Below are 12,355 nucleotides of genomic sequence, written 5' to 3' on the forward strand. Positions count from 1 at the left end.
AAGAATAGACCCTTTCTGGCTGCAGATCACTACAGGAGAGCACCCGAGATTCCATAAGAGTTGCACGCCGAATTAGACGTGACATTTCCTGGCTACGGGCATCCGTAGGAAAGCAAACAAATTTTATACAATTCGATCTATTGAAGGGAAGACACGGTTTATTCCACAGCGCCAAGTACAGACTCTATCCAAGGCAGCGAAGTCCTGTCCATACGAAACTTGGATTAAGCGGGCTAGGGTTGACATACGGGTTTAAAGACAATGAACGGATATCTGCGTATGTAAGCACAGAACAGTCCAGAAATTTAATTAGCGTAGATATTATGGTAGTTTGCACCAGCTACAATTGAAGAATGAATTACTGATATTAAAGATCAGTCATATATTAGTAGATTATTGGATGGTTAAATTGATGTTTATTGGACAATCGGCTTAAGTCTTGCTCTGACTGAAGTATCCGAATTACTGTGGTAATTTTATATTCAGGTCTATATACATTAAATGCTTGTTGAAATTCTTATAAATGCATTATTGTTAATGAATATGCACTACTATAAAGATTGATTTGAAAAACCCTTGCTTGAATAGAAAGGCAAAATTGCCCTAGCACTCCACAGTGGAATCAGATCTGGAATCCTTCCAGTATGAAAGATGTGTGAAGATGGACCAACTGGAAGCGATTTTTGGTGAGTATGCTGAATCGTGGCGGAGCTAGAAAAGCAGTGAGAGGAAACTATAAAAAAATTGCGATACCGGAACAAAGTGGCTCTTACAAAATTAGAGGAGTTGGACAAGGAAAATGACATGAAATTGAGTGGTACAGTAGGCAATGACTTCTGTTGGCATATCTCATCAGCAAGTATTGGCACATGTTCAGGCACAAGCACAGGCCCTGACCCTTCCACAAATGCAAGTTCATGCATTATCTTACCCACCTTTGATGTCTTCAACAAGTATGGCAACGATGCCATTTCAAATGGAATATATTAAAGAAGCCGATCGAAGTATTTATGGAGTTTCACGTCAACAAAATATGCCAGCACAACCAGAAAATAATAAAACAATTGGGTGCCCTGAACGGATTTCACAATCTACTGAACCCAATCAGAAATCTTTACCACCAGTTCATCCTGTTTTATAAAGGCCTTGTGCTAATGGCTATAATTGGCGCATGGACAGAAACAGGTTAATGGTAATGAGTACCCTCACAGCTACTGTAAATGTACCCATCCTAAGTACCCTGTAAAGAAAAAGGTTGAACGATCCCATGATGGGCAGGTGACTAAAATTGTTTACAAAGGTGATCACAATCATAATCCAAAACCCCAATCTAGTAGTCGTATGTCTAATGCTGTGCAGCCATACCTCTCTGCTCAGGATAGGAGATGTGCAAGACGTGGGTTTGATGATAAGAATGAAAATATGGATGGCAAAACTGATGGATATATTCAGGTTTTTTCCAGAGATCCAAAGGGAAGAAGCGGAATAAATACCAATATTTCAGATCCCTCGACATCTACTAAGGAATATGATGTTGGACAACGAAGTGCTGAACATTCATCTGGTTCAAGTACTGATGATGATCAAGCCAGCAGGGCAGATAATGCAGATAAAGAGGAGGATGAATCGAAGGCAAAAACAAGGAAGAGAAGCAGTTAGTATACCATAGACAAAAATGCAAGAATTGTGCCCGGGAGTTTTGTCAATGTTACCAACCAGGGAACTTCAAAAAAATGAATGTTTGTGGAGCCTGAGGTGCAGGACATGTTTGCAATCCTCCCTGGTTTTGGCTTCATTCAAACCTTTCATATTCAGTATGCCAGTAATCTCCATGAAAGTGGATTTTGTTGCATGCTTGGGTGTGGATGATGTGATAGTTCATGCTTCAAACCTATTTTGTGGAGCAATTCCCCCGATAGTTCCTTCAATCTTGGCTCTCTGGAATTTTGCACTGCACATCACTTTGCAAATTTCCCAAGAGATTCGAAGTCTATTATTCATGGCAATATTACAGAAGATGAAGTTTACAAGACACTACCAATGCGACTAGGTAATGGGATATTCCACAATGGTGCCAGGAAAGGTGTTTGATGTCCTTAATGAAAAAGTGGTTGATCATGGTTCCAATCCTTACCTTTGTAAGATTGAATATTATGGGCACAATCACCTTATAACTAAAGTTCAAGCTAATGGAGTCATAGTGGCCACCCCTACTGGAAGCACAACCTATTCTACATCAGTCGTGGGCTCCATGGTGCATCCTAATGTCCCGTGTATGTTTTTTACCCCAATATGTCCCCAACTCACTGTCATTTCGACATGCGATACTTCCAGCTTCAGCCCAGCTTAAATTAAGGATTTCTGGTAATGCTCAAAGAAATTCATGGGTATCATCTGAGGGTAAGAAACTGAAACAGTTCTCAAAGGATGATTATGTTTGTGTTTACATGAGTGAGAACCCTTTTCCAACTATAAATGAGTGCAATCAAACTGATGAATGTTGACAGAAAAATCAGATCTGTGCTGCATATGATGATGATGATGGAATCAGATCCGTGCTGCATATGATGATGATGATGGAATCAGATCCGTGCTGCATATGATGATGATGATGATGGATCTTCTTGGAGCCAAGTCCGAGGTGAAGAAATCTGCAGCATTAAGAGAAAGTCAGTATAGTGAAGTGGGAAATGGTCAAGTTTCAACCATCAGAAGTGCATTTTGTGAGGAGGACCAAGAAAATCTTTGTAATCTCGTACAGGATAAATCTGCAACAGGTAAACAGGGGATTGGAATTTGTGACAAGCCCAAGAAAATTGCAGGTGTCCACTGGAAGGGACAGAAGGTCTCTTTTGATACAGGCAAAGACAGAGGAATCGTCTGCTGATGAACAAGATACTCAGCAAGCTTTAGTGCTAGATACAAGTTTGAAACGTAAAGAGATACTAAGCATATAGAGAATACTGAGACTGTGATTGACAATGATACATCTAAGGCAAGGTCCTGTGTTGTATTTGAAGTAAATAATATTTCCAGACCTAGGCTTAAGTGGAAGAAAATGTATAAACAGATGTTTCAGGAGGTCCCAGGCCAACCAATGAAGATTAAGCACTTGAAAGGGTGCATTTGGTCACAGTCAAATTCCCTCTTATCTGAGTTTTCCTCCAGCCATAATATTGCTTCATATTTAAGAAAAAAACTTGAAAATAGCTCAAAGTTTGTTATTGAAGAGACAAATGCTGTGACTATTGGTGATATTGATGCTTGTGTGAAGGATATTAACACCGCCAAGGAAAATCCTGGAGGCACCAAGCATGGATTGGACAAACAATCTACAGAAAATGTAGAAATTAACCATGGCGGTGACTTTGAGTTTGATGGTCATGATGATGAATATGAACTTGTTTCCGATTCTAAAAGATGGGTTGAAAATAAGCATCAAGCTGAAGAAAGGAAAGAAAGCGGACAACAGCGGAACTTGTCATTGCTTGAGGACAAGCAATGTCGGGAAGGAGGGATTGTAATGTCTCTAAGAAATTAATTGCCCAAGTGATGAAGTAGCCTATCGATCCCCATAGGCTATAGTCATTGAAAAACCCAAAAATACCTAATGTTTGGGCAAGTTTTGGGGCAACTGGGCAAAGAAACCCAATGTTGGGGTTTTGAGTGAACCTCACTCAATCAAGGAGAAAGATCCTCTCAAGGAAATCTATAAATACAAGAAGGTTGATTTCAATTTGAGCATTATTGGATTGGGACAATTATCTCATTTTTCTTTGAGCCTACGGCTCTGAGGGTTTTAAGTCCCCTTTTTCTTGTCAATTTCGGTGGTGAAAGATTCCACCCTAGTTGACACATTTTCTATTATCTCTAATTTTTTTTGGCATTGGAGAATCATCTGAAGAGCAGTGCAAAGTTCTTGTGATCTGAATTCCTGTTTGGGCACAAGGAAAACCTTGAAAGATAGTGAAGTTCTTTTGGTTTCTTTTCTGGTTTCGACACAGGCGCAGCTTGAAGGACAGTGAATCTTTCTACTTGATTTTCTTGTTTGAGCACAAGGATTCGATTTGGTAGGAAGTAGCGAAATTTGCCCTCCTGTTTTGGCCACAGGAATCATCTAATTAAGGTAGCGGTTGTCTGTGACAACTTGATTTCAAAATCTGTGAAGTCTACAAATTGGGAACTCCTTCGTAGAGGCATTAGGGCACTCCAGTTCGAACTCTATTGGATAATTTGTGGCATTGTTTGTATCATTCACGAGCACACACTACGGGGCAGCAAAAAGGGTAGCGAGGAACATCATCTGCGGCCTGGTCAAAACAGTGGATCTAAATCAACGTTCCAAATCTTCCAAGGCAGTGAACTAGTTTCTCAACACCGGAACAGATTCCTTTGGACGCAGATGAATAGACCCTCTCTGGCTCCAAATCAATACAAGGGAGCACCCGAGATTCCACAAGAGTTGCACACTGAATTTGATGTGACATTTCCTAGCTACGGACGTCCATAGGAAAGCAAAAAAAAATTATACAATTCGATCTATTGAAGGGAAGACACGGTTTATTCCACAGCGCCAAGTACAGACCCTATCCAAGTCAGCAAAGTCCTGTCCATCTGAAACTTGGATTAAGCAGACTAGGGTTGACGTATGGGTTTGAAGACAATGCATGGAAATCTACGTATGTAAGCACAAAACAAACCAAAAATTTAATTAGCATAGATATTATGGTAGTTTGCGCCAGTTGCAATTGAACGATGGATTACAGGTATTAAATATCAGTCATATATTAGTGGATTATTGGATGGTTAAATTGATGTTTATTGGTCAATCGGCTTAAGTCGTGCTCTGACTGAAGTATCCGAATTACTGTGGAAATTTTATATTCAGGTCTATATACATTAAATGCTTGTTGAAATTCTTATAAATGCATTATTGTTAATGAATATGCACTAATATAAAGATTGATTTGAGAAACCCTTGCTCGAATAGAAAGGCAAAATTTCCCTAACACTCTACAAGATGTCACATTCAATGAAAGCGTTGTAAACGAGAAGTCCAAGGATATCCCCATTGACTCTGATGAAGAAGGACTTAGCTTTCCCAATGAAGAGAGTCCAAGGCAAGACAATCCTCCAGAACCTACAATTGATCATCATGAAGAACCAAAAGGTGTACAACTTGTCATCATTCCAGAAACTCGAAAAAGGGCAGCTTGATTAAGATCAACTCTACAAGAAGTTGAAGGACATGCAGCAGCAAAAGGAACATTCAAAGAAAGCAAGAAACCCAAAAGATATTCAGGTTATGCAGCATATATGACCAAACTCATTGAATCGTAACCTACCTCTTACGAAAAGGTAGTTGAACATCATGGAAGAATGTAATGTTAGAAGAATACCAATCAATAATGAAGAATGGTGTTTGGGAAATCGTTCCTAGACCAAAGGACAAATCAATTGTGACTTCCAAGTGGGTGTACAAAATTAAGCATGCAGCTAATGGGAGTATTGACAAATACAAGGCAAGATTTGTGGCTAGAGGATTTTCTCAACAAGAAGGAATTGATTATGATGAAACTTTTGCACCTACAGCCAAGTACACAACAATTAGATCTCTCATCTCTATTGCAGCTTCTATGGGATGGAATATACATCAAATGGACGTAAAGACAGCTTTTCTGAATGGCACAATTGATGAAGAAGTCTACATTGAGCAACCTCAAGGATTTGAAGTGCATGGAAAAGAAACTCATGTTTGCAGGTTAAAGAAGGCTCTATATGGCTTAAAACAAGCCCCTAGAGCATGGTATGCCAGAATGGATGCTTATCTAATAAGACTTGGTTTCGTCAAAAGTATTGCAGATTCAAACCTCTACATCAAGGTAGTAAAGAATGATCCCGTGATCATATTACTTTATGTGGATGACTTACTAATAATAGGTGTGGAGCATCGTATTTGTCAATGCAAGAAGGAACTAGCAGCTGAATTTGATATGAAAGATCTTGGACTAATGCACTATTACCTGGGACTCGAATTTTGGCAGAAACCTGACAAGATTTATCTTGGTTAAGGAAAATATGTGATCAAGATTCTACAGAAATTTGGGATGATGGATAGTAAACCCATGACAACACCTATGATCACCAATTTGAAGAAGCTAAGGAGTTCAAACTCAAGTTTTGTTGATCCATCATCTTACCGACAACTGATTGGTTCTCTGATGTACCTCGTGAACACCCGACCAGATATATGTTTTGCAGTAAATACTCTTAGCCAGTTTCAGATGGAGCCTAGACATGATCATTGGATAGCAGCAAAACACATCTTAAGATATCTCCATGGGACCATACATCATTGTTTGAGATACGTTGCAGGAAATGAGATTCAGTTATTGGGCTACACAAATTCGGATTGGGCAGGCAGTGATAAAAATGGAAAAAGTACTACAGGTGGTTGTTTTTGTTTGGGATCCGTTATGGTTTCATGGATGAGCAGAAAACAAGACTCGATTGCATTGAGTATTGTTGAAGCTGAATATATGGCAGCTAGTGAAGTTAGTCGTGAAGCAATTTGGCTCTGTAAGTTTCTTACTAATTTGTTTGAAGGACCTTTGGATTCGACCATCATATGTTGTGACAACCAAAGTTGCATAAAGCTAACAGAGAACCTGGTTTTCCATGCAAGGACAAAGCACATTAATATCAAGTATCATTGCATTTGGAACATGGTGCAATATGGAGTCGTGAAGCTACAGTACATCTCTACTGACGAACAAGTAGCAGATATATTGACGAAGACCCTTCCTAATAGGAAGCTTGAGTATCTACGAGACAAGCTTGGACTTGTGGATATCTCCTACTTAGTTGAGAGGATATGAGGATGGACATCATGTTCTCCATGTGTCACATACTATGGCCAGGACTAAGTAAGCCTAGTGCATGAACACTGGTAGGGAGAACAGTGGATTGGATAAGCATCAAGGATGTACATTCTTGAGTCATGTATTGTGATTGACTAGGATTAACATCCTAAGTTGGATACATGTGTTGATTTGGGGTAGCGTCGGATATGCTCTAGCCACGAAAATTGGTGGAGAGGCTAAAACACATGAGATCTCCAATGCCCAGAAAGGGTTTGGGCAGATTCTAAACAATTTGGGAGATATTAAAATAATTAATATTTTTAATGGAGTCCCTAAGTCTAAACTTAGGGAAATTAAAATATTAATGTGAATTAATATAAAACTGTGTTAGAATGGTCCAAAAGACATGGATCAAGCCGGATCTAATCTTAGCCGTCGATTAGGGACTTAATCTCGACCGTTGATATGTCAACAAGAAAAGTATAAGAGGAGGCTTGAGGGACACTTGGAGAACACACCGGAGTGATTAGTCATTATATTCTCTAGATCGGGGTTTGCTAAGAGAGATAGAATCAGTGATCAGTTGCAACGAGAGGCAGTGAGTACGAGACAGAGAAGCAGGGACAGTGCTGAGAGACCGGTGCAGAAGCAGAGAGAGGCAGACACAGAGCCAGAGGGAGCCACGCTGAAGCAGCAGAGACTGCGCAGAGCCAGAAGGGCCTACGTCATCCACGCAGAGGCTGCAGGAGTGACGCAGAGAGCCAAAGAGGTTGCGTAGAGCCTCAATATACTGACGCAGAGGATTTCAGGTTGATGCAGAGGCCAGCAAGATTGACGCTGAGCTTCAAATTGTGCTGGAGAGGGGTTTCATGGAGCAAGCTTTTTGAATACCTGTTTTTGAAGAGAGGTATTGCTGCCAGATTTTTATCTCTGTCGGGTTACCCAGTTTGGCACCCAGTGTACTTAGAAAAGAGCTGCTTAATAATAAAACCCTTAGATAGTTGCACCGGTTTTCCCGCATTGGGTTTTTCTGGGGACATTAGTCCAAAAATAACGGTGTCATTTGTGTGCTTGTTTCTATTTCCTTCAGTTGATGATCTGTAATGTGTTGAGCATGCACTTGTATTTATTTTTAGTATTTACATGGTAAATAACTTGTTAATTAACAAAACAAGTAGGTAGGAATAAATCAGTAAAGTGCATGGAGGGTTTCTAACTGTTAGACTTAGAAACTTCAACATGGTATCAAAGCGTGGTTGCAAATCACGGGAGAACTGAGGACATCAGCAGAGCAGAGCAGCAATAGCAAAAAACAGTTGTCCCGAGTGACAGACGTTGTTCCTAGCAGCAAAGGAGTGACGCAGTGTCTATGTCATCAAGTTCAAGCCAAGAAGAGGCTGCGCAAAGGTTGAAGGAGGCAAAGACAGGCTCATGTAGAGCCACACAGAGGCCAGGGGGTTGACGCAGTTGGCTGAGGGAGCTAGTTTGCCAGTGTCGGGATTGCGCAGAGCCTATGAGCTCTCACCTTCAGGTTGCTGGGGTTTAGGAGGTTGTGGGTAAGTTGCAGAGTGGAGTTGGTGGGGTACTATAGTCAGAACCAGTGTTGCACGAAGCGCCCCCCCCGGTTCCAAGCCCCGAAGCGCGTCCCGTACGGAAGCGCCTAGGAAGCTTGGCCGGAAGCGCCGCTTCGGCTTTTTTAGCCGCTTCCTGGAAATTTGGAAGCGCTGTACGGAAGCGCCGCTTTCGAAGCGCCGAAGCGCGCTTCGTACGGCGCTTCGGGCGTCGGAAGCGTGGCGCTTCGGAGGAGGAAGCGTACGCTTCCCAGACGCTTCCGTACGCTTCCAGAAAAGCTTCCGGAAAAGCGTTTAGAAAATCGTTTTTTTTTCAATTTTTTTTTAATTTTAGGTGAGTTTGCTTGTTGGGGGTGGGTCCACCTTGGGTTAGGGTGACGAATGAAGCCAAAAAAAATATAAATATAGCAGATGCTCCCTCATGGTAATGTTAAATTCTTAAAGTAAAAGTGACATTCTCCTTTATTTTTCATTTTCATCCTTTTACTTAAATTTTTAACATTACCATGAAATGACTCAGGATGTTTGAGAGTGGTTCCAGCCTCATTGGACTTCATATGGAGAAAATAAAATTTCATATCCTATTCAAAATTCAGCAGACTTAACAGTTTTCAGGTATTCAGGATCAATGGGATTGTGGCATTTCATTAGATTATATCAAGTATGAAGGTATGCGATTAGCATTTAATCAAGAGCACCAAGCCCTATATGTACCCTGGTGTTGGTGGTGTTAATTGTTGAACTCCTTTGTCACGCGGCACGCCCTTAGCAAAAAATTACCTTTCAATCAAGTCAAAATCATCGATCAAACATGTTAAGCTTTTTCTACCATATTTTAAGTCTTGAATTAGGTAGTTTGATCAAAATTGGGCAATGTTGACTAATATCCCTAGACAATCGAGGTAGAGGCAAAGGCTAGACAAGAGGAGAAGAATCTAGATTCTAGATCATTAATGTACAATGGATGTTATATCTATCTTGATTTATGCAAAAATATGCATGTTTTCATGTCTTCTACAATTAATTTGGTATTTGGGATGTTTGTTTTGAGTATAAATGCAAAAAAAATATAAATATATATATATATAGCAGACGCTTCCGCGGACGCTTCGCTTCCTAGATTTTTGGAAAATGACGCTTCGGCGTCCCCGCTTCCAAAAAACGCTTTCGCTTCACTTCCGCTTCGTGCAACATTGGTCAGAACAGTACCTAACAGGGCAAGGCCAAGGAGGAGGGAGTTGCTACCGAGGGTTTCTAACCGAGAAATCCTGATCAGTGATGCAGTTGCATAGACGATCAGAGTAGGGGGCATCTCGACATCGGTAGAAGGGTTTCCAGGAGGGAAATCAAGGCTCAAAGGGAGTCACATCGAGAACTTCCAGGAGGGAAGTAGAAGAGCAGCATGGCACTACACGGAGTAAGAGACCAGGACAGACTGGACGGAGCCTCAAACTTCGCAGTCTAGAAGGCCAGAATCTTATCCGTACTTGACAGAAATCGTGTCAAGCACTTCGCCTTGAGGACGATAGCGATCCCAGTTGACCCAGCTGATAACGACAAGTACGAGGAGGCAATGGCGAGGGCCAAGAGCATCATCCTTGATGGGGTCAAGGACCATGTAGTACCACACATTGCCGAGAAGGAAACGGCAAATGAGATGTGGGAGGCCCTAAAGAAATTGTACCAACATACTTCTGTGCAGAGAAGGATGTTACTAGAAAATCAGTTGCAGTCATACCAGATGAAGAAGGGAGAACCGATCAACACCTTCCTCGGTCGACTAAATGAGATCTGGGATCAGCTGACTTCCATAGGGGCCACATCGGATCAGGAATTGATGGTGAGAACAACCTTGAACGCAGTCTCAAAAGACTGGGAGGTATTTTTCCAGAGTATACTAGGCAGAGCGACCCTTCCACATTGGGAGGAAATGTGGGCGGCTCTTCGCCAAGAAGAGATCAAAAGGCTAAGCAAGGCGAGAAGCAGCGGCAAGGGGATCAAAGTCAAGGAGGAGGAGGATGTTGCCCTAGCATCTGAGGGAAAGCAAGAGAAACGGAAGAAGGACCTCTCCAAGATCAAATGCTTCCACTGTGGGGAGCTGGGTCATTATGCGACCCAGTGTCCAAGGAAGAAGAGTAAGGGAGAGGCCTCCAAGACCAAGGCAACGCTAGCAAGGGAAGAGAAGGAAGTCAAGACAGGCGATGACTGTGCCATGAGTGCACACACACCACTTGAGCAGAAGTGGGGAGACATCAAGCTGTAGTCAGGTGGACTACAGGCGATGAGTAGCAGGATCCTCGAGGTACCCAGCCTCTTGGATTATACCTTGCTATGGGCGCCCTGAAGAGGAGTAGCAAGACTGGCGGATGTGGGTAGAGACGAATGCGGATGAAGCAGCAAAGAGAGCTACAGTGCAGAATTCCTAAGACAACGCAAGGTTAGCAAGCTGCAGCAGTGCGAGAGACACGGAAGTGTTGCACCAGTGCAGGATGGTATAGAGATGTGTGCAACGGTGCGAGATGCAGAGAGTTGTTGCAGCAGCGCAGAGGTCAGAGAGGGAGCACTTGTCAGCGGCAGAGGGAGCTTCAGCATCAGGAGTACTCTAGCCTAACAGAGAGGTCAGAATTGGGAGATCAGTTACTTACTTCTCAGTAACTGAGTTGCAGTGCAGCAGTTAGCAATGGTAGTGCTATGGGCAGCACAATGCAGCATGATGAGAGGAGATGCAGTGCAGATGCAGCAGTGGCAGTGGCAGGGCCATGGGCAGCAGCACAGATGCGGAGGGAGTTGTCATACAGATGCAGCAATGGCAGTGGCAGAGCCATGGGTAGCAATACAGGATGCAGCAGTGCAGAGGATGTTGGGAAATAGGCCTAGCATCAGCACAGGGACCGATGTCAGATGATCAAAGTGATGCTCAGTGAGGAGTATTACTAGAGCACAGTCCTCGCTAAGAGGGAGTGTTGATTTGGGGTAGCATTGGATGTGCTCTAGCCACGAAAATTGGTGGAGAGACTAAAGCACATGAGATTCCAATACCTAGAAAGGGTTTGGGCAGATTCTAAACAGTTTGGGAGATATTAAAATAATTAATATTTTTAATGGAGTCCCTAAGTCTAAACTTAGGGAAATTAAAATATTAATGTGAATTACTATAAAAATGTGTTAAAATGGTCCAAAAGACATGGATCAAGCTAGATCTAATCTTAGTTGTCGATAAAGGACTTAATCTCGGTTGTTGATATGTCAATGAGAAAATTATAAGAGGAAGCTTGAGGGACACTTGGAGAACACACCAGAGTGATCAGTCATTCTATTCTCTAGAGCGGGGTTTACTAAGAGAGATAGAATCAGTGATCAGTTGCAGTGATGGGTAGTGAGTACGAGACAGAGAGGCAGGGACAGTGCCGAGAGACCAGCGCAGAAGAAGAGAGAGGCAGACGCAGAACCAGAGGGAGCCACGCTGAAGCAGCAGAGACTGCGCAGAGCCAGAAGGGCCTGCGTCATCCACGCAGAGGCTGCAGGAGTGACGCAGAGGGTTTCAGGCTGATGCAGAGGCCAGCAGGGCTGACGCTGAGCTTCAGATTGTGCTGGAGAGGGGTTTCGTGGAGCAGGCTTTCCGAATACTTGTTTCCGAAGAGAGGTATTGCTGCCAGATTTTTATCTTTGTCGGGTTACCCAGTTTGGCACCCAGTGTAATCAGAAAAGAGCTGCTTGATAATAAAACCCTCAGATAGCTGCACCACTTTTCCCGCATTGGGTTTTTCCGAGGACATTAGTCCAAAAATAACGGTGTCCTTTGTGTGCTTGTTTCTGTTTCCTTCAGTTGATGATCTGTAATGTTTTGAGCATGCACTTGTATTTATTTTCAGTATTTACATGGTAAAAAACTTGTTAATTAACAGAACAAGTAGGTAGGAA

At 42.3% G+C, this 12,355-nt stretch overlaps 1 protein-coding gene across 1 annotated transcript; it reads left to right on the top strand.

The window, feature by feature from the left end:
* Positions 1–1,164: 1,164 nt before the first annotated feature.
* Positions 1,165–1,659, top strand: LOC149143369 (putative WRKY transcription factor 20; the record flags this gene model as incomplete). Its single annotated transcript, XM_089451790.1, has 1 exon — positions 1,165–1,659. A coding segment is annotated over one exon (495 nt), but the record flags the coding sequence as incomplete, so codon positions are not given.
* Positions 1,660–12,355: the final 10,696 nt, after the last annotated feature.

The sequence above is a fragment of the Pinus tabuliformis genome, chromosome X (genome assembly GCF_031772625.1).
Source record: "Pinus tabuliformis cultivar Carrire ecotype Pingquan chromosome X, CPIR1, whole genome shotgun sequence".
NCBI lineage: Eukaryota > Viridiplantae > Streptophyta > Pinopsida > Pinales > Pinaceae > Pinus > Pinus tabuliformis.